Raw genomic sequence first — 23,006 nt, forward strand, 5'->3', positions numbered from 1 at the left:
CACTCCCTATCCGTCAAGCAAAGCAAATTCGCCCACTGGTCTTGTGGGAAGACCCAAGGTCTCAGACTGGACTTTTAGTTAGGAATAGTTTCCTCCATCCTTTCTCCTTGGCCACCAATGAAGATAAACTCCAGCCATGCCTCCAAGTCCCGGGCGGTTTACTGAGCATGTGCGGAGACGTACGCATGCCCAGTAACCTTTGCGAATGCCTGGCAAGACTCAGCCGTGGCGGGGCGGGGCTCTCTCCCTGCCTAAGGGCTCAGGCGCTCTGTGCTGCCGTCAAGTAAGCCTGAAGCGAGGGCAAGGGTGAGTCGCAAAAGGTCGCAGTGTGGTGGTTCCCGGCAGGCTCCAGGGCGGAGCTGAGTCAGAGATGTCGGCCGCCGCTGGCGGGGAAGCCCCCGGGCCACCGAGCGGCTTCGCCAAACGAGTCCTGGTCACGGGCGGTGCCGGCTTCATGTAGGTATCAGTGACTCTGTCCTCAGGGGATTAGCGGGGTGATGGCTCCTCTGCTTTGCGGCCCGGGAGGAGGATGGGCGAGGGCCCCGCCCCCTATTTGTCTGGGCTGGGAAACTGCCTTGTCTAGGCATCCGAGGTCAGGGTCTGGAAGGGTCTAGTGCTGAGCTCATCGGCCGTCTCAGCGAGATGTTCTGAGTGAGTGAGTGCGTGAGTGAGTGGGAGAGAGAGATCTTCTTTTCTTTTCTTCTCTCTCATTTTTAACCGCTTCAGAATCCTCTAAAACTTAGATCTTGCTTGGGAATATCGTAGGCATCGAATCAAGGATGATTGCATCAAACCCAATTCAATTCAGCAAGCATTTATTGCCTCCTGTGTGTAGAATGTATCTAGAAAGAGATGCAAAGTGTAAATAAGGCAGAATTCTGTAGTTGATTTTACAATTTAAAATGAAGATATGACTAGTAACAGCACCTGTAATTCATGAGAATTCAGTAATAACTTACATTCAAGAGAAACAAAAAGTGCTTTGAGTGTGCGTCAGTCATGGAAAGCTTGATTGGGAGGGTGGTAAATGAAGGTGGGTAGGAATTCAACAGGAAATCGAGAGGAGGGAGGACGTTATAGACAAGTTGTCTTTATTTTTTAAAAATAAGTTTTATCTGATATTTTTTGTTCTTATATTGCCAAATTTCCCCCTTGTGTTTTTCTCCCCCCTTCCCAGAGAGCCATCCTATATAATAAAGATGTTTTTTTAAAGAAAAAGAGAAGGAAAAAAACTCAGCAAAATTTAACATTACATTAAATAGGAAAAAAAAAACCCAACCCTGACAATACATGCAATGCTTAACACCTATGAATATCCCACTTCTGCAGAGGAGTAAGTAGAGTTAGATATCTTCCATATTTCTTCTTTGGGACCATGCTTGGTTTTTTTTTTGTAGTTAGTAATTTGTCTTTAAACAGTTTTCCAAGTTTGATATAGTCCAGGACCAACTTGGGAATAATAATGACAATTATTATTTATGTAGTAAAGTATGGTTTGCAAAGCATATTATATATGTCCTCTTTTTTTTTTAAAGTAGATATCCTCATTTTGCAGATGAAGAAATTGAGATTCGTAGAGGTTGTGACTTTCTCATAGCTAGTAAGTGCCTAGTAGGATTTGAACTCAAGGCTTTCTTTCTCAAGATCCAGCATTTTATTCACATCATCAGGCTACCTTCTATCTGCAAGCTAGAAAGAGAGTTGGACTAAGTAGAAGTAAGCCTACTTTTATTCCTGCCTCCAATACTGACTGACTAGTTGTGTGGACATATTCAAATAACAGTCTGTCTGGGTAAAGTTCTCTCTGTAGTATGAGGGAGTTGATAAGATGAGTGCAGAGGTTCCTTCTTATTTTATAATTCTTTTTATTTTCAACCATTGAACCAGAGTTTCTAAGTCACTGGATCAGTTTTTGGGCTTAAGACCCTTAGGCTGATTTGGTAGCTGTAGTCATTTACCTGATACTGTAGCACTCATCCCTGGAACTTGGTAAATGACAGTGATTTCCTAGTATTTGAGTCAGTGATATAATTTGGTATAGCTCAAAGCCTTCATAATAGGCCTGCGAATTAGCTACTGCAAGTATTATCTTCCCCAGTGAGGGAATAAATGAGGAAGTAAATGTTTAACTTTTTACAATTATAAGTTCAGATGAATCAATAATCAATTCTACATACTACTGTAATAATCAATAATTAGACCCTAATTTGTGAGTTGTAAAAGGGAAAACGCCTACTTTCATGTTAAGTGTTTTATCTTTTGTTATTGTTTTATGTGTTTTCTTACTTTAAAAATCAGGTTAATTCATTTGTTTTTCCCTTTTTGCCATTTCTGAAGAAGTTGGCTCCTTTTATTCGAAGAACATTACCATATAAAATGGTCTAGTAATAGTACTTTACATATATGTTTATCACTTGATTAATTTAAAAGCACTTTCACATAAGAGGCATAACTATAAAGTAATGGCTGATTCCCATAAGCCACACATGAAAAACAGTTTCATTACTTCATGATACTTGCGTATCATTTCATCTGATCCTCTTACTAGCTCTGTGAAATAGGACAGATTTAATAGGATATTTAATCTGGCAGTAGTAGGTAAAATGGCATGGAGGTAGCATGGAACGCGTTAGGTTTTTGCAATAGCCTCTAATGAGACAATGGGAATGGAAAGAAGAGATTTTGTGATGAAGAAGTAGAATCCTCAGGTCTTGATATTCTCTATATGTGAGTAGTAAAGGAGACAGTGATAGTGAAGGTAACTTGGGGAAAGTTGGTACAGTTGATAGAAGTAAACAAGTCAGGAGGACATCATTCTGGGACAAGAAAATCAGTGCTTTGTAACAATCTGTTTGAGATGCATGTGGAACATGTAAGTGGAAGTGTTCCTTATCAAGTTAATTGCTGTTTTGGAGCTTTGGAGAAAAACTTGGTTAAAAGAGACCTGAGAGTGATTTGCATGAAGGGGAAATTAAAGCCATTGGATTAGCAAAGGTCAAGAAATACCCAAGTCTAATTTGAGAAGGGCCAAGGACAGAGCCTGTGTGTTAGGTATAAGAGAACTGGGAGAATACAGACTTGCATAGGCCAACCGAAAAGAGGTTTCAGGGAAGGATTAACACGTGGTGGCAATTGCTGCAGAAAGGTTAGAGACATGGGAGCTGAAGAAAAGCCATGGGATTTGGCTACTAGGAAATCATTGATGACCTTTGAGAAAACAGCAGTTTTGGGGAGGGTTTGAATGAAATGTTTTCAAGTAGAAGTTAGGAGGCAGTATTTTTGAACGGCCAGTTTTGACCAATTTTGAAGATGAAAAAAAGAGACGGGGGAGGGGGGAGGGATGGTACAGGGGACAATGGAGACAATGCCATGGATGAAATGAAGTCCAGAGATGACAAGTGGTTTCAGATGATGAGAAGAACTAAGTTTTTAGAATAAACATCAGTGGAAATGGAATTCCAGTTTGCAAAGATGAATCTTAATGTCTAATTTATCCTTCACAATCAAGTATCTTATAAACAATTTAGTAGAATAATTGGACATGTCTAGCCTTTGATGAAACAGAAGTTTGCAGTGGGTACTGGTGGCTTCTTTTTAATTTTTTATTTAATACCTCGGTCACCCAATAAATATTTATTTAATACTTAAGATAGCCTAGCAGTGCTGTGGGGATACTGGTACAAAAGTGAGACAGTGCTTGCTGTTGTTCTATTGGAAGACATAGCATGTTTACAGATAAGTAAATACAGGTTGTGTCCAAGAAAAATACAAAATAATGAGGGTTACTAACAATTGGAGGAATCAAGAAAGGCTTTGTGAAGGAAGGTTTTGGCAAGAAAATCCTTTATGTGTTCTTGCCACAGAGACCAAGAAGTTTTGCATGCTCATAAATACTTTGTGACTAGTTCTGGCTTCTAACTTAATTTGCTGTTAGAATATTAGAGGAGGTAGAGGAGCAGACTTGGGAAGATATCATCGAAGGATGAGACATTTGAGTTGGGCTTTTAAGGATTGAGTAGGAATTTAGCAGGCTAAGTTGTTAGAATATTATACCTTAGTGGAATTAAACTTTTTTTTTTACCATAAAGAAGTTTTTTGGGGGGAAAAAAGTGCTGTTTCCATAACAAAATGTTGATTTGATCATAGCTTCTTAGTATGAAATATAAAACTTGTAGAAGCAAATTTTAATTTTTAGTAGTAACTAATGGTTGGTAACCAAGGCATAGCTTATTAGGTAAAGAAACTAAATAGCTTATTTTGTTCGCATTTTTAATTGCACTTTGACTTCTAGAACCGTAGACATCCCCTTTTCCAACTGCCTCATTGGGGAAACAGGTAAGTAGTTTGCCCATGGCCACATACATAATTTTGTGTTCCTTCTGTTATACTAGATTGCTCTTCCTGTATTGACAAATGTGTCAATCAGGGTAACTGAGCAAATAAATTAATTTTTTTTTCTTTGTAGCTCAATACACAACAGATATCAGTACTAAGATGAACGATGGCACCATGACACAGATACGCCTAGAACTTGTAGTATATGTCCTTTGTGACTTGAAATTGAGACTGAAAGCAGTCTGTTCAATGAGTTGACTTAGCATTTTTGGAGTCAAGCAGGAGTTTCTTGTTTTTAGGAGCCCAAAAGAACTGAGTACTAATGTGCAATGTAATAGATCAAGTGCTAGATTAGAAGTCAGAGACCTGGGTTCTGGTTCTCACTTTGACACTTATATCAGCTATGTGATTGAGCAATTCTTTTCAACCTCTTGAGCCTGTTTCCTTATCTTTAAAATAAGGCTGACGTAATAACCCTCCTCCCTCACAAAATTGTTACAAAGATCAGATGAGATCATGCATGTGAAAGTACTTTAAAGTATTACACAGATGTAAGATATTGTAATGGGTAAGCTTAATGGAAAAAAGTATACATACTTACGGGACTTGTACAGCCTTTATCTAAGAGGCAAGTCAGAAGACATAAAGTGAGTATTTTTTCAAGGTGCTGGTATAGTAAAGGACAGATAAAACAAACGTACTAGAATTTGGGGAAATGTCAACATTTTCTTTAAAAAATAAATTTCCCTCTTTGATTTGATTTGATTTTTTCTTGTAGTGCATCACATGTGATAGTCTCTCTAGTAGAAGATTATCCAGACTATATGATCATAAATCTTGACAAGGTAAGATTTATAAAAAATGTACTTGCACAGTGTAACAAGTAATGCCGAAATATAGTTCAATTTCAAAATTGTATTGTAATATTGTTACCTTACCATGAAGAGATATCATAATTTATGGTTAATAATTTTAATAAATAGATAATGCAGTATTCAATTGTAAAATGAATAGAAAATCCTGTAATTATTTATAACATGCACTGGGGGGGATAACAGGTACTTAGGAAATATAACAGAACCTCTCAGAAAACATAGCATATTGGGACAGTCCTCTGGAATAGAGGGAGAACATGTATAAGAAACAGATATGGGTTGTGATTTGCATCCAGGGAGGCATTACTATGTCACTTAGACCTCAGATCCGTTAAGTATGAATTACATCACTCTCTTTATCTTGACAATGTTTCTGCTTAAGTGACAACTATCCCCCAAATCAGCTTGACTTATGTAGTAAGAACTAGCCTCATAAAGTGATTCAATAGAAGGAAGTCAAGTTTTCCCTTTATGTTCAGAGAAAAAGGCTGTAACTGGAAGTAGCACGGTTATGGTGGTCATTCAAAACCAAAAACACCACCACCACCTTAGATCACAAAGATTTTTATTGAGACTTGAATGAGCTAACAACTGCTGATGTAAGAGGATGCTGGCCATTAAGGGATGTAGGCAGTCATAGAGACCTTATTCATTATCTAGTTCAGCATCTTTATTTTACAAATTAAGAAACTGAGGCCCAGGGAGGTTCAGTGACTTGTCCAAGGCCAAGCACATACTCAGTAGAAGAACTGGATTTGAACTGTGGTTTTAAAATTCTAAATCCAGTGCTCTTCCCATTATATCTTGCTGCTACCTTAAAGTTTAAAGTAGCTACAACTGATCCTACTATAGTTATCAAAATTAATTGATAAAGTGACAGTTCTATAGTGAAAATTAATAGTGCTTTATAATGACTTTGTTGCTTTTCTCCTTTTAAGCTGGACTACTGTGCAAGCCTGAAGAACCTTGAAACCATTTCTAATAAACAAAACTACAAGTTTATAGAGGTATGGCATCTTTCTTATTACTGTTTTTATGTATTTTGTTTAAAATCTGATTAGTCATGAGAGGAAAAGAAAGATGTAAACTGGCATTGAGGAAACAAATTGTCATCATTTGTAGATGGCATGATAACTCACTTAGAAAATGTCCAGGGGTAAGCAGAGAAACTAATCAAGGTGATTTAATAGCTTCAGCAAAGCATTAGGATACTTAAAAAAAAAAAATAGCATTTCTATGAAGTACTAATGAAATCCAGGTGGAAGTTATGAAGAAATTTCATTTAAAATACTAATAAAATGCATAAAACATTTGGTTATTAACCTCCCAAGACACATTCAGGACTTCTATAAATACAAAACTCTTTACAAAAATACTGGAAAACTTAAAATATTGGTGAATTATTCATTGCTTGTGGTTGGATTACATGAATAAATACAAAGGATAGTACTGCCCAAGTTAGAGATTTAGTATTATAACAGTCATTCTAATAAGGTGTTGCTTTATAGACGTAGATAAAATGATTTTTAAATAATCGTTCAGAGAAGCAAAAGATCTAGATTTTCAGGATTGAAGGTGGTATAGCACTGTCATATTGTAAAACTCTATTATAAAACAGTTATCCTCAGAATTATTTGGTGCTGATTTTGAAGAACTGAAAAGTAGATAAGTGAAACAAAAAAGACAAGCAAGACCCAAAAACATCAAACATAACACAGTTAATTAAAAAGTGTTTTTTATTGAAGACAGTTCCTTGGTAACTCTTTTAAAAGAGCTACCAAAAAGTTTAATTTATTTTTAAATACATTTTTGAATTAACAATGAGTTAAAAACAAAGTAAAAATTAATTTTGAAAAATTACACTACTTTAATACTACTATAATTTTTCCCAATTCTCCAAAATGTTTTAAAATTGGTAATTGTTCTTTAAGCTTTAAGACTTTTCTGTGCACTTGGGCTGGCCTTATCTGCCAATTTACAAATGAGTCAAACCATTTGCAAACAGGCTAATTTATGCACATCGGCCTTAACAGAATGGTGCTGTGGATCCCAAAGTGAAAGCAATTATACTATTTGTATCACTTATTAAGGAAAAAGTGACAAAAAGCATCTATGAAAAGGTCATAATTGATTCTGAAAAAGTATATATCTCCTCCGATAGAATGTAAACGCCTTGTGTGAAGAACTGTTTTATTTCTGGTTTTGTATCCCTAACACCTAACAGAGTGCTTAAGAAATGTTTATTGAGGAAGTGATTATCTGCATGGAGGATCCTTTGGAAGCTTACTGTGTTAAATGGGGTAAGATGCTGACTTAAGCCCCGACCACCACCCTTTTTTTTTGGCCAAACTACTTTCCAATTTTCCTAACGGTTTTCGTCCGGCAGAAGTCCTTGCCTTAGTGGTCTGAATTCTTTTAAAAGAGTTACCAAGGAACTGTCTTCAATAAAAAACACTTTTTAATTAACTGTGTTATTTGTAATGGCTTGAATCCATCTGTTTTCTCTTAACCTTAACCTATCTACCTACATAGAGTGAGCTAGACTGAACAGGTTCTAAGGTCCTGTGTATCTATGAAGACAGGCTGGTTCATTTACAAAATAAGGACTGCTTCTGGATGAGGGTCAAGTATGTGAGGGTTTTTTTGCCTCCAAGAAGTCAGAATGTAACAGTGGAAATGTATGCACCTTTAAATTTCTTCTTGGTTCTTACAATTACTGAATTATATTTTTAGCAGAATAAAAGCTTCTTTGAGACCATATACTCATAGATTCATCACTGGGTCAAGCTGCTTACGGTTATCAAATCCAGCTCCCTTATTTTATAGATAAGAAAACTGAGGCCGCGATTGAAATACTTGCCCACAGTTGCATAATTAAAAGTTTCTGAGGCAGGATTCAAACCCAAGTCTGATTAAGTCCAAGTGTAGTACTTAATCTCTACCTCTCAGGAGAGGGATTTGCTTTTTATATAATAGGCCCTTAGTGTAAGCATTTTTAAATTGTTCACAGGATTGGAAAAGAAACTTTCTCATTTTACATTGACTATGAATGGTAGACATTTGTAGAGATTTCTCTATACCTGAACACAATTGAATGTCCCTTTAGTATGCCTGCAGGGACCCTAAGGGCCCCATTTCCTTCTCCAAGACCCCTTTGCTGCCTTAGAGAGGTTGCCTGACACATCCAAAATTCTCTTCACCTAATGCAGTTGTTTCCTTCAGCTTTCCTTCAGCTGGTAAGCTCTTGATTCTACATTTAGATTATTTATTAAAATGTTAGGTTTCGCGTCAGATAAATTCAAAATTTTGATAATCTGGATTTTTAGCTATTCTGGAACCCATCGTTTATTTTAACATTGTTCCTATGGAACTTCCTTTAATGTTTATTAGAGAACATTAACATTCTGGGAGAGGCCTCCTAGCCAGCATTTAAAGCTTAATGATTTAATTTACACACAGTTCTAATAACTTTAATTATCTGATTCCTCTGGAGACAGTAGCTTGGAAAGCAGCAAATTAGAAGAAGAAAGGCTGCAAGGGGCATGCCATTGCAGCAGAAGCTATAACGCTAAGGGGACAAAAGAAAAAAACTTTATTGAAGCAATAATTGATACATTCATTATGGACCTGAGTCATTAAGAAAAAGAGAAATTATATTTATTGTACTCTTTAAGAAAACAAGGAAATCATAATACATTTCAGAAAGATTTCTATTTTAAAAGCTTAAAATATTTGACTTAAGAGATATTCATTTACCTTGAATAGTCATTAATGTGGAATATTTAATTCCCCAGTCTTTACTGTACTTTGTTGTTTTGGTTGTGACTTTGATGTCTACCAGCTCTGTTGATGTTATATGTAAATTCAACTTTTTCCTATAGTTTTTATTTTTTCCATGTTAAAAGTGATTGTGGTGTTGATGCTTAGGAACTTATTTCTCTCTTTGTTTTCTTATTTAGGGTGACATTTGTGAACCTCACTTCATAAAATGGCTTTTTGAAACTGAGAAGGTAGATATAGTACTACATTTTGCAGCTCAAACACATGTAGGTGAGCATTGTTATATGTAATGATTGACACATTAAGCTTTCTCAAAAAATAGTCTATTCACTATTTTTTTTTCTATTTGTTTTGTCCTTTTTTACTATGTTATTTGTCATTTGTATCCTGACAGCTTCCGAAAAAGAGTTCAACATTAATCACTAAGTATTTATTAAAGTCCTCTTAAGTAATAAACTCTCTGCTAGACACTGGAGATAAAAGTACAAAGAATGAAACAATCCCTGCTTCCAGGAAGCTTATAGTGAAATGAGGGAGAGAAGTACATATAAAAATACATACAGCATGTATGTAAAAAACCAAATTCAAATAAATATGATAGCTACAAAATAGTTTGGGAATGAGGACACTGTTAGTTGTGAGAATCTGGAAGGGCTTTAGGCAGAGGATGGTGCTTTAGCTGAGTCCTAAACACCTCTGTAAAATGTTGGCAAGAAGGGAGTAAATTTGCAGGCATGTAGGACAACTAATGCAGAGGTTACCAAGAGGGAGAATGTAAGGAGAAAACAAAAATGGGAAATAGACTTTCACATGGAAAAGGTGTAGTCATGTCACTTTTGTAAAGTTCAGCAGATTTTCAGATAATCTTTATTTTAAATCCATATTTAAAGAAATTTCTAATACTAGTATTGTGAGAGAAAAAAAAACAACCATTTCCTCAATATTTTCTCTAGAACATAGCAATGAAGGGCTAGAATTTTGATTTAAAAAAAAACTCTTAAAAGTTAATGTGTATCGTTGATGTTGATATACTTGTGCTAATATCTTTTATGTTTTATTCAAGCAATAAATATTCCTTCCTAAAACAGTACGAGGTACTGTGTGAGGTATAGAAGTATGAAACAAATTCTCTTTCCATTCTAATATGGTCTTTCAGATCATCAAATTTTAGAAGGCAGGGACTTTGTAGGCACAAAGTCCTTTAGACCCTTATTATATACCTTAGATGATAAATAGGAGGAATTAAAACTTTGTAATACTATGGCAATTTATTCTGTTTTTAAATTTTGAGATTAGATTGTTGTTGGTAAGTCTTCCTAGAAAGAATACAGTTTTCATGTCATAATTATTTTTGTTAGTATTTTTAAAAGCTTGAACATAATGTTTAAAGAAATAAGGGATTGAATATAATAAAATATTGTTGCCTCCTGTATAAAGTTTAAAACCAAAATCCACTTGGAATGAAATTTGGCTGTAACTTTGTGTCAGCCCATTATAAAGACACCCACCCAGCACAACACTGTTCCCTGGTGTATACAGTCTCCTCAATGATTTTGTCCTGTTCAGTCAACCCTTGACCCTACCTTGGGTCACCCCGTTTCCCCACCTTTCTTTCTAAGGCTGCCCTAGCTGCCCTATCCCTATGTCTGAGGGTCTCTGGCCAAATAATCCTCCATTCCCTGTGTCCAGCACAGTTTAGTGCATAATAGATGCTAAATAAACTTAACTCAACCTCTTAACTTAACCACACCCAGAAACTCCTAATCCCATCCCTGGCTCAGAGCTCTTTTCAACTTTTATTAGTGTCTTCTCACCCCCCAAACCCCCACTGTTCATATTTGTCCACTTCCTGCCCCCATCCCCACCCTCCCAAAGTCACAGCAGTTAATGGAGTGCTGGATGTGGATTCAGGAAGACCCAAGTTCAAATCCAGCCTCAGCCATTAGCTAGCTATGTGACCCTGGGCAAGTCACTTAAACTCTGTCTTCCTTAGTTTCCTCAATCTGTAAAAGTGGGAGTAATGAAATCACTCCCAAGCCCCAGGGTTATTGTAAGGATCAAATGAGATAATATTTGTAAAACACTTTGCAAACTTTAAAGTGCTATATAAATGCTAGCTGTTATTGTTATTATCATTAAAGTCATGTTTTTCTGGAATCGGTAATTAATAATTTGTCATGTAGGCCTCCAGAAAGCTACCTCAGATGCTAGGCATTTGTTGGGTCAGCATCTATATAAAACCATAGCTCATGAACCTTCACTGGTGCATTTCCTTTTATTATACCAAACAGGACACTTTATTGTAGAGCAAAAGACACTCAATCAAATTAACAAGATAAATTACCAGATAAATCCTCCATACAGACAAGAGTCTCCTACAGATTACCACATTACCAGTGGGGAAGAGAACAGGCATGAAGGGGCACGTACATAGGGAATGGGATCAGATGGCACATGTAAAAGGCACACGTGTTGTGAGGGTACATAGTGCTTGAAAAAGTTCTGGTCTCTTGTTGGGGTGGATCCTCTGCTGTTCTGGTATATCTGTCTGAGTGCTCTCCTCTGTGTCTGTCTCCATTGTCTTGCCTGCTATTGTTGAACAACAACTGCTGCTCTCTGGTGCCATTAGCTGCTCTTCTGGTGTAATGCCACTTCTTCTAGAAAGTGGGAACAATCTGACAGCTCTTAGCTTTAAGCCCCAGTGCCATCCTTATGTCCTTTGTGATGTTGACCCAGCTGCCTGAACTCTGCTTCTAGCTAGTAAAAGCCCTTATGCATTTAAAAAATCTGTCTTTTTAAAAACATTTGGTCGCTTCAGCTGTCCTTTGTATCTTTCAGTCCATCTCCTAGCTGAGTTAAGGGTAGAAAATTCATTTTAATTCCTGTCATTCCCTGGTTCCCTTATATCATTTCTTTTAGCAAAACTTCAGAGGAACTGGTTGAAGCTGTAGGAATCATCATCCTTGTTTTTCATGTAAATCTCTTGGGCTAGGAATACCAAAAGGACTAGAGGGTTTTCCTTTACTTTCTCCCATATAGTAGTGGTAATAGTATACCATAGTATATAGAGAGGGTCATTATATATGGATTTTTATTTGTAAAAATTGTTAAAATAGTGATTGAAGAGAATTTCTCTTAATAGATTTTTTTGACTATTCTTAGGTCTGAATCTACCATTTCACTGTTTATAGTCTCCCACGTGTGATTCTCCCTCTTTCCTTTTAATTGCTAGAAATTATAATGTAAGACTTTATGTTCTGGCTCACTCAGTCTGTTCTGTATTAAGTTCTGAATGTCATATGATTTTGGTTTGTTGTTTTTTTTTTAAGATCTTTCATTTGTCCATGCCTTGGAGTTTACTTATGTCAATGTTTATGGTACCCATGTGTTGGTGAGTGCTGCTTATGAAGCCAGAGTAGAGAAATTCATTTATGTGAGCACTGATGAAGTATATGGAGGTAGCCTTGATGAGGTGAGTTTGGAAAACTTTTGTATTTCATCTGCTTTATTTTAAACTTTTTAAGGATAAACTTTTAAAAATACTCACATTTCTCATGCTGTGAAGTTTAAAAAAAGTGGATGTAAAAAGCATGGAATTTGATAAAAATTGACATTTATAAAATCCAACTTATTTCTTTATTAGGAATGCCTATTTTGGCAGTTATATATTTGTTAGATTGGATGGAAGAGAGGCTGCAAATAGGAAGACCAAATGAGTGGTTGCTTTTATATTCATTAGATCATGGATTTAGAGCTGGAAGAAACCTAAAAAGGACAGCTATTAAGACATTTTACAAATGAGGAAGTAGATCCAGAGAGGTTAGATCACTCACCCAGAGACTCACAGGGAGTAATGTGGCCAAGCTGGGAACTTGAACCAAGATCCTGTGGTTTCACGTCCGGTATTCCTTCCACTGGCCCATGCCATCTTTGTTTTAGCATGTAATGGGCATTCTGTGAACATGTCATAGACACAAAGCAGGAGGAGAGCTGATACAGGCAGAAATGGGATCTGACAGAAAGATCTCGGTGGGCAAGAACAGCTGTCCATAATGTGTAAGGCGAAATATATCTGGATAAATATAAATTAGTCTTGAAAAGTACTTGAATTTTAGTTGATTCCAAGCTTAAAATGAGCCAGCATTGTGATATAGGTGCTAAAAATGCTATTATGACTTCAGGCTACATCAGTAGGAATACAGGGTTTAGATCATGAAGAATATTAAGCCCATTGTACTCTGCACCGGTCAGACCACAAGTAGAATATTTCATGGGCGCATTTTAAGTGTCATTTACAAGCTGGAATACATCCGAAAGAAAAGAATGAGTGTATTGAGGGAACTTGGACTTGAAACCATGTCAATTGAAGTAACTGGCAATGTTTAGACTGAAAAAAGGAAGAATTTGGAGGAGCAAAGTAAACATTTTCACATATTAGGCTATGATAATTAGGTTTTATTTCTCTGTGGCTTCAGAGGGCAAAACTAGACTCAATGAATTGAAATGACAAGAAAGCAGATTTTTGACTCTAAAGAGAACTTTCAAACAGACGTCTTTAGTGAGGAAATGAACAACTTCCTTAAGGTAGTGAACTCCTAGTGGTCAAGCAGCAACTAGATATCCACTTATTGGAAATGTGTATTAGGGATTTATGCATCAGGTCTAGATACAGGGGTGGGCCACATGTGGCCTCGAGGTTGAAGGTTCTCTACCCCTGTATTAGATAATCTAAGTGCCTTCCATTCTGAGATTTTATGTGCCTGTGATCCTTATGCAGTGTATTAAGTTTTTCTTTCTCAAATGGAGGGCAACAATCTAAAAGTTTTACTAATAAAATATCGACATGATTTTGTAACATCTTGCTGAGTTGTCAGGTTTTATAGGCAAATAATTACTCCTAATTTCTTTGCAAAGTGTGATGATGAGAGCCTGGAGAAGATCATGCTGTTATCACTGTTATCTGTCATGTTGTACTCTATTATATATTTTACAAGAATACTGTTTTTAAATGTTGCAGTTTTAAACATTTGCCATAGTCTGAGAGGTAGCTTGCCATAATGGTTAGAAAAGCTGATCTTGGAGTTAGGAAAACCTGGGTTCCAATTCTGCCTTTGACTAATATTGGCTTTATGGCACTGGGCAAGCCACCTAACTTCTTAGTGCTCTAAAGCAACTCTCTAAGACCCTAAGTTGCAGAGAAGGTGCTAGTCTACATCAGAAATCCTAGTGAAATCATAGGTTAGTCCCTGTCCATACTATAATTTATCATTGAACAAGAGCTAAAAGTATCTTGTTTCAATCCAATTAAGATAAGCTTATCTATTTCTTTAATGTGATGAACATGTCAAGTTTGTGATGTGCTTCCTCATTCTCTTGGATAGACATTATATATGCTAAAAGCTCCTTAATATTCTTTTTTAAAATTAGGAATTTGATGAGTCTTCACCAAAACAACCTACAAATCCTTATGCATCATCTAAAGCAGCTGCAGAATGTTTTGTACAGTCTTACTGGGAACAGTATAAGGTAAGTGTTCGTTTTAGAGATTTATGAAATAATCTGCAATAGCAACCATTAATCTTTCACTTGTAGATAAGGAGGTAGGTGCTGAGTAAAGTTATGTGTTAAGTTATAAAAAAGAAGAAACAATTCTCTTATTTTTTTAGGTAGATAAACTAGCCACCACATGCTCTTTTATATGTCAATATTTAAATCACAAACTACTTATTTTATTAATACATTAGAAATAGAATTTGATAAATTAGGAGAAGATGATGTTGCAAGTACATTGGCACACTTATGCTATTGAGAAAGTGAAAGTGCTTTAAAAAACAGATATGTAGACATGTCAGTGCTTTCTAAAAGTATGTTCATTTTATCCTGGTTTAGAACTGATTGATTAGTAAACCTGACATGGCATTTTAAAAGATTGAAATAAAAGAACAGCACTCATCTGATTGGCCATTAACCTCTCAGATTAAATGCCATATGAAAAATAGGAAATACTGACCATTTATGAAGTAGGTATGATATTTTACTTTTCAAAATTTTAGTACCTACAAGGAAAGGAGCTGGAACTAATAAGTCCTCATAGGGTGAGGAAGAAAAAAAAGGTGCCTGCTTCTTTCCCTATTGGGATTCCATGGATTGAGCAAGTCAGGAGAAAGGCAGGAAATAATGTTAATGTTCATGTCTGTGCTCTTGGTTCCCTATAAAGAGAGTGGATTGCTCACAATTGTTTTGTGACTCTTGTTGGCTGCGAAACACGCTTCCATCCAGTTCACAGTACTATTATAATTTCCAAAGGGAGATGATATTGCTATAGGGACGTAAGTTTGTATTATTTACTCTAACTACCCAAGTTCTCTTGCATTTTAAATTTTTCAGTGTTTTACATGGGAGGGTGAGGGGAATTAGGTATTAAGTCCCACTCCCTGCCTCCTTTCCCCCAACAGAAGAAATCATAGGCAAGCAGGACAGCTTTGAAAGTTACGTATTGAATATGTGTAAAAAGAAAAGCGAGCCCTAGGTTATAGAAATTTGGTCCTTTCCTACAACTTAATGTGGAAATGCTTGTTTTTTTAAATGTTTAAGTTCAGAATAAGAATAAAATGAAATGAAAACCCAAAAAAGTTAAAAAAAAATGGAAAGAAAAAAGACAGAACCAGAAGATTAGATTATTTATTAACTACAATCATATTAAAAAAAAAAGTGAATGAGAATAAAAAGATAAAGAATCCTGATTGGAATTTAATCTGTTATGTGTTGAATTTTACTATGCACTTAACTGTGCAATATAGTTGTTTTCATTTTTTTTAACGTTGTTTTCAATAAAAACATTTAAAGGGGAAAAAAAAAGAAAATGAGGTCCTTTGTTCATTACTTATTGTCCAGTGGATGGAGAATAGGAGAAAAAAACCATAACATGCTTTTACATATATCATCTCGTATTAAGAACCCTGTGAGGTAGGTACTAGAGATGTTATTATTCCCATTTTACAGATGAGGGCATGAAGCTCAGAGAATTTAAATGGTTTGCCTGAGGTCACCAGAACCAGAATCTCTCTAAATAGGGATTCTAACTTGGGTGTTTCTAATTCTGTCTTTAGTACTCTACCTAGTGTGCCTTTTAACTGCCTTTTATAGTAAAAACAGCATTCTTAAAAACATCACTGTCATTTCCTATGTCTCACTAGAACTTTCCCTTGTAACAAATAAATATTGTTTAATATCGATCATGTCCAAAAACATATCCCTCATTTTGCATTTCTGGTTCACTACCTCTCTGCATTACGAATGCTTCACTATCACCATCTTAAAGTCGTGATTGATCACTGTATTGTTCAGAGTTCTCAAGTCTTTCAGTGTTGTTTACATTTACAAAATTGTAGGTCATTATAGAAATTGTTTTCTTGGTTTTGCTTATTTTACTCTCTAGGTTCACAAAAGTTTTCACAAATTACTCAGGATTCTTCATTCAGTCACTTCTTAAGACACAGTAATGTTCTGCTACATTTATATCCACCATTGTTCATCTTTTCTGCAGTTGATGGGCACCTACTTTTTTTTCTTCCGGTTCTTTGTAATTTACCACCAGCATTCTTTCTTCTCTGCCCTCTGGCCTTTATTATCTGGATTGTAAGATGTACTTTTTATATGTTTAAGGAAGAATTGCAGTCAAATGTTTTAGAATAAGTAACAGTTTTTGTTTCCCTTTTTTTTCCTCGAAAAGGAGATTTGTATAGCACATGTAAAGATCTAACTTAGAGTTTAAAAGCTTATCCTTACCACAATTCTAGAGGTACAGACGGTGTGATGTGGTAGAACACTGGTGTGAAACTAAAGTAGAAATAGGTCCTTGTAACTACAGAGTGATTTAGAACACCACAAATTAACAAGATCTGTTTTGTATTGTATTTTATTTATTTTGTTAAACATTTCCTAATGACATTTTAATCTGGTTGGAGGGCTGGCTTTGTAGTAGATCATTGCTTTTTGGAGTCAGACTAGGCTCAAATCTGAACTTTGCTATTTCCTTGCCTGGGTGACCTCCGGCAGGTCACTTAACGTCAGTCTAAATTTCCTTTTTGTCACTTTATGCATTAAATAATTTGTGATATGCAAGGAGATTGAGGTAAAATCAGATACCTTTAAAAATCATACATAACTTTATAAAAAAAAAAGCCTTAAGCTTACAGTACCTCTTTAATAACTATCTTTTATACTTTGAAGTTTCCAGTTGTTATCACAAGGAGCAGTAATGTTTATGGACCACATCAATATCCAGAAAAGGTAAGTTTTAAGTTCCAGTTGACATATTTCCAGCAATGGTTTTGCTTTTCAGTGTGAAAAATGAATTGTTTGTAACTTTGGTCAGTCCATGTCCAGACCTCTATCCAGAAGTCATTTAACCTACCTCTTTGCCTTCTTACCAACATTAGCATCTTGATACCAGTCAGGATTTGGAAAAAAAAATTTAAAGCCTAGGTTTAAGTAAGTTTAGACAGTGATATCTGAGACTTAAACACAAATTAATTGTAATGCCATTGCCATATTCTTTTTTTTGTTGTTTGTTTGTTTTTTGTTTTTTGCTAGGCAATGGGGTTAAGTGACTTGCCCAGGGTCACACAGCTAGTAAGTGTCAAGTGTCTGAGGTCGGATTTGAACTTAGGTCCTCCTGACTCCAGGGCCGGTGATCTATCCACTACACCACCTAGCTGCCCTGCCATTGCCATATTCTTGACAGACGTAATGAGAGGACGTGTAATTGAAATGCTAAGAGCCAGTCTCTGCTTTCTAGTTCAAGGATCCTAAGTAGGGTCTGAGCTGCCTACCCCTGAAGTTTCTCCATTTCTTACATGGTTGTATTGGCCGTATTGCAAATAAGATCATGCCACGTTAGACAGAGATTAAAGTCTTGCTTTAGCATATTTTGTATGATATAAAATTTCAGGTGGTGTGGCAGTCATTAGAAAATAGCAATTTTCTTCTCTTGCCCTGTATGTTATCATTCTTCAACTTGTTATAAAGTCAGAAATAAAATTTTGATATAAGAAATCATGTTTATGGGTAACATCCTGTGAAATAATTTATCTTGAATTTTTAAGAAACTTTTTGTTTTGGGTTTGTTTTTGTCTTTTGTCCATCAAAAAATTGGACACGTTAGAGGGTATGATATATCAGCTATCTGTTATCTGGGACAGGCTAACATATGATATAAAGTAGTCTTAAGAATTCTCTGAGTGCCTTTTCGCGGACTTCTCACATTAAATAAAACCAGACCACTAAAGTAGGCTCATCAAATACACATTTTTAGTGATGAAGCAGATTTTGCATAATGCTGTTAATCTTCTGCAAGGGCATCATAACAACAGCTAGTCTTAGGGAAAAGTAAAGTAAATGTGAATGTGACCTAATTACTTCTGCAATCAGAAATAATGTTAAATATTCTCTTTAGGTTATTCCAAAATTTATATCTTTATTGCAACACAACAGAAAATGGTACGTAATCTTCCCTTTTTTTTCTCCCCCTCTCCACCCCCCATTTTTGGCATATATTGTGTAATGTAATGAATATAATGTATATTGATAGTAGTTGCCACTAATTACCATTGTCCCTTGTTATTTTTCTAATGGGAACTAATGAATCAACTATAATTTATTGGGTTAAATTTGTTGATCTATAATATCAGAATTTGGCTGTCTCTTTGCATGTAACTTAAATTTGTGTTCACACTGTAGATAGAACTGGATGAATTTGCAGAATACATTTCCAATATGAAAGAGTAGTTCTCAAGGGGCATATTTTCCCAAAGGGAGCATCCTAGAATCCTGGTGTTACGTTAGAAAACCTAAGATAACCATTTAGGACTGATAAGTTCACATTGGGAATAGTCCTCTTAACACTATGGTATCTGTTAGGTCCCTGGCTTCTTTCTTAATATAGGGAACATAAGAAAATGTTTAGTGCCCCTATATATCAGCATCCAGGAACGTTTCTGCTACTTTTATAGTAAAAGTGTTCATTTGGTTATGATACATGGCTGAATTTTGTTTAATCTTTTTAGTTGCATTCATGGTTCAGGACTCCAAAAAAGAAATTTCCTTTATGCTGCTGATGTAGTAGAAGCTTTTCTCACTGTTCTAAAGAAAGGGAAACCAGGTGAAATTTATAACATAGGAACCAATTTTGAGATGTCAATTGCACAACTTGCCAAAGAATTGATACAATTGGTAAGTATACATAATAAAAAAACACAATTTTTATGGTTGAATTTGACTTACTGGAATTAGTTATATAAAAATGAGCACTTGAATAAACTGTCTGAAAGTATATTTATAGAAGATAGAATAATCATAATAGGTAATAAAGTCATACCTTTGTATTACATAAGCTTATTTGTGAATGTTGGTATTAAGGATAATAGGGAGAAATTGAGTTAAAAACAAAAGCCGATGAAATCCTTTCTCTCCTTCCATTTAAAAAAAAAAAAAGACAATCTTTTGTACTTGAATGAAAGACTAGTTTAAAAAGCAATGTGTCTGTCTGATTTTGCTACAACCGACCCTTCTCAGGGTTTGTAATGAATGATTCAGATGTTCTGTATTATGGATGTACCTCCTTTTTTGTTTTTCTTTTTGAAATGTGTTCTTTTTCAAATTAATTTCAAAATTAATCATGTTTTAAGTTCTTGTGTTATATTTTGACTTAAATCATTCTCCTCTTTGGCAGATCAAAGAGACCAATTCAGAGTCTGAAATGGAAAATTGGGTTGATTATGTTGATGATAGGTAAGAAATGGGTTGAAATACTGGTAAAGGGTTATAAAGTGTTCAGTATTTGTAAAGTCCTAAAACTTTAGGATTTAAATCATCTAATTTCTTTTTAAGTAGAACAACATCGAAATCATCCCAAGTAAATGAAATTTTGTCTGATTCATAAAGATTGGCTTTTCTAAAGGCCATCCCAATTCTTTTTAACTCTCATTTTAAAGACTATTTTACATACAATGATAAAGGGCATGATTTAAGCCCATTTCTTATTATTCTGTATTCAGTCTACACATAAATAGCTCATCATGAGCATCTGTGTACATGAGTCTTAGGTTTATATAAAATAAAATTACTGTTTTCTCATAGGTAAGGGGATAGAACCTGAGCTCCCAGCCCAAGTTTCAAATCTTGTCCCATAGGTAATTGGTGAAATGGAAAGAGCACTCACTCGGTGTTAGAATCAGATGACCAGGCTTCAGTTCCTGGCTCTTCTGTTTTCATGTATGACCTTAAGCCAGCCACTAATCAGTCTCTCTGTGCCTTAGTTTTCTGCTCTGTATAAATGGGAGTTGAACTCCCTAACTCTTAAGATTCCTTCCAACTCTGTGTCTATGATCCTCAGGATTTGCACTGAAGCATAGTACCTATTACCAGTTACTGTTGAACTCTAGGTTATAGATATGGTCCAAGCCCTTAAGAGACACATGCTCAAGTGACCTTTGGAGGTACAAGATTTCAAGGTCTAGGTACCTCAGGGGTCTGATTAGAATTTTGTCATTTCCTTGAGGTGCTTGTATTTTCTACTTCCCATTGCTTACACTTCCTAGGTATGCACTTGGGTAAGTCACTTAATCTCATTTGTGTAAAATGGGGATGGTGATAATACCTTGCAGGGTTGTTTTGAGGATCAAATGAGAAAATATTTGTAAAAAAGAAGTGCTTAACATAGTGCCTGGTACATAGTAGGCACTATAAATGCTTCTTTTCTATCCTTCCCTCCCCTTCATCAGTTCATTGATTTCCTAAGACCTTCCATGTGGGGACCTGCATCCCAGGGTTATGAAATGAATCCCGTAGGCTCCCTGAATCCCAGGGTTATGAAATGAAGGATTATTCTCGTATTGTGTTAGGAGTTATTCTTCTCCTTCTTGCTCACTGTTAGGTAAAAAGCATGTATTGTGTTAGGATACATACTAACTACTGCATGGAAAATGCCAAATAGTTCATCTGGCAAAGGGAAGGAAGATTTTTTTTTCCACCACTGAGTTGGAGTTGAAAGTATAAGACATTAGTTTTGAAGATAGCCAGAGTTGGAGTGGTATGATATGGTAGAATTTGTGTCATTCACGTTTAGGTTGTAACTGAAATAATACAAGAAGAAGGATATATAATTAAAGAAATAATTAAAAATGTATAGGAGAAGAAATTGTGATTTTTAAAGATCCAGTATGGTTTCCTTAGTAGTGAGTCCTGCTAGCAGGGTTGCTAAATGGATAGAACTGGAGAGCTATGGGATGCTATAGGTAAAGTGTACTTAGATTTACCAAAGTTGTTTGGCAAAATATCTCATACCTTTGTGGAAAAGATAAAGAGGTATGATTAGACAGTAATTCAATTAAGTAGGTTTGATTGGTTCAACTTAGAATAGTTGTTAATATTTCAATGTCAGCTTTGCAGGAAGTTTCCAATGCAATGCCTCAGTGCTCAGTGCTTAGCCCTAAACTGTTTAATATTTTTAGTGATAACTTAGATAAAGGAATAGGTGGCATACTATTCAGATTTGCACAAGGCATGAAGTTGAAAGGGATAACTAATATACTGGGTGATAACAGTCAGGTTCCAAAAAGTGCTTGTCAGGCTAAAGCATTTGGATGAATCTTAGATGAAATTCAATAGGGATAATATAAAATCTTAGACTTATATCTAAAAAATCAACTTCACAGGTATAGGGTGGGTGAGGCAGTAGTTTGCCTGAAAAATATCGGTATTTTTAGTGAACTGCAAGTTCAGTATAAGCCAACAGTGTGATGTGGCAGTCAAAATATCAAATGTAATCATGTGCTACATTAAGAGAGGCGTAGCTTCCAGGAATAAGGAACTCATACTCTGCCCTGACCATTCCACATCTAGAGTATTGTGTTTAGTTCTGGGCACCATAGCTTAAGGATATGATAAGCTTAGAAGGTATGTAGAGGAGGGTATCCAGCATGACAAAAGGCCTTGAGTCTTTGTCAAATGAGGAAAGGCTGAAGGAACTGTAGATATTTATTTAACCTGGAGAAGGAAAGACTTGAGATATGATAGGGGTCTTTGAGTATTTCTCCAAACATTGTCTTTCCCCCAGCAACTAGCACTGTATACCTAGTGGGAGTTTAATAAATATTTATTGAATAAATGAATGCCCTTCCATTTAACTGTAACTGTAATTTCTTCAGCTTTCAGCTACAGTTAGGATGTTTTGTGTAGACATGGTTTCATTCCTTTAGTAATACCTCAGATCAATCATTATTAGAAATGTCATATTGTTGGTAAGTGGGTATTAGTAGGTGCTTTAAAACTGAATTGATGCATAGCATCCCATGACTCTTTTTTTATCTCTTCCATCATAGTCACTGTGGTAGTGAAGGATTGAGGAGCATGCATCACCTTAGCAACATTCATTACCTATTGCTTGTCTCTCTAGGGCAGGGATTCTTAACCTTTTTTGTGCTATAAACTTGTTTGACAATCTAATGAAACTTATGGACTCCTTTTCAGAATAGTTTTCCTAAATACATAAAATACATAATTACAATGTACCCCCTGAAATCTATCTACTGACCCTTGGGGAGTCTGTATGCCAGGTTAAGAGCTCCTGCTCTTTTACTTAGGTCCTTGGACAATAAATGCAGTCTTTTGCCTGTAAATAAATGAGTGTACACAGGTAAAATTTGGACCAAAATTTACCTTAAAAATTTTGGTTTAAAAAAAAAAAGACCAAGAACATTCATTAATGGTACTTTAGATTCTGAGTTTGTGGTGGGGTTGTCATGGGCATTTTCCATCATTTAAAGTTATAATTGGTAACTATGTATGAGATTTAAACTTAAATGTCATTTCATTTACTCTCATTTTTTTAGACCTTCCAATGACATGAGATATCCTATGAAATCAGAAAAAATGCATGGTTTGGGATGGAGACCTAAAGTTCCCTGGAAAGAAGGAATAAAGAAAACAAGTATGTTTTAAAATACTTTTTTTTTT

General features: G+C 35.7%; 1 protein-coding gene across 1 annotated transcript; it reads left to right on the forward strand.

Annotated features, from left to right (window-relative positions):
• Positions 1-345: 345 nt before the first annotated feature.
• Positions 346-22,976, forward strand: TGDS (TDP-glucose 4,6-dehydratase; the record flags this gene model as incomplete). Its single annotated transcript, XM_027874490.1, has 11 exons — positions 346-456; positions 5,114-5,180; positions 6,149-6,217; positions 9,170-9,260; positions 12,320-12,462; positions 14,418-14,516; positions 17,223-17,282; positions 18,448-18,491; positions 19,058-19,223; positions 19,723-19,781; positions 22,883-22,976. Coding segments are annotated over exons 1-11 (978 nt in total), but the record flags the coding sequence as incomplete, so codon positions are not given.
• Positions 22,977-23,006: the final 30 nt, after the last annotated feature.

Source organism: Vombatus ursinus, unplaced genomic scaffold (assembly GCF_900497805.2).
Source record: "Vombatus ursinus unplaced genomic scaffold, bare-nosed wombat genome assembly UNPS02003323.1, whole genome shotgun sequence".
NCBI classification, from domain to species: domain Eukaryota; kingdom Metazoa; phylum Chordata; class Mammalia; order Diprotodontia; family Vombatidae; genus Vombatus; species Vombatus ursinus.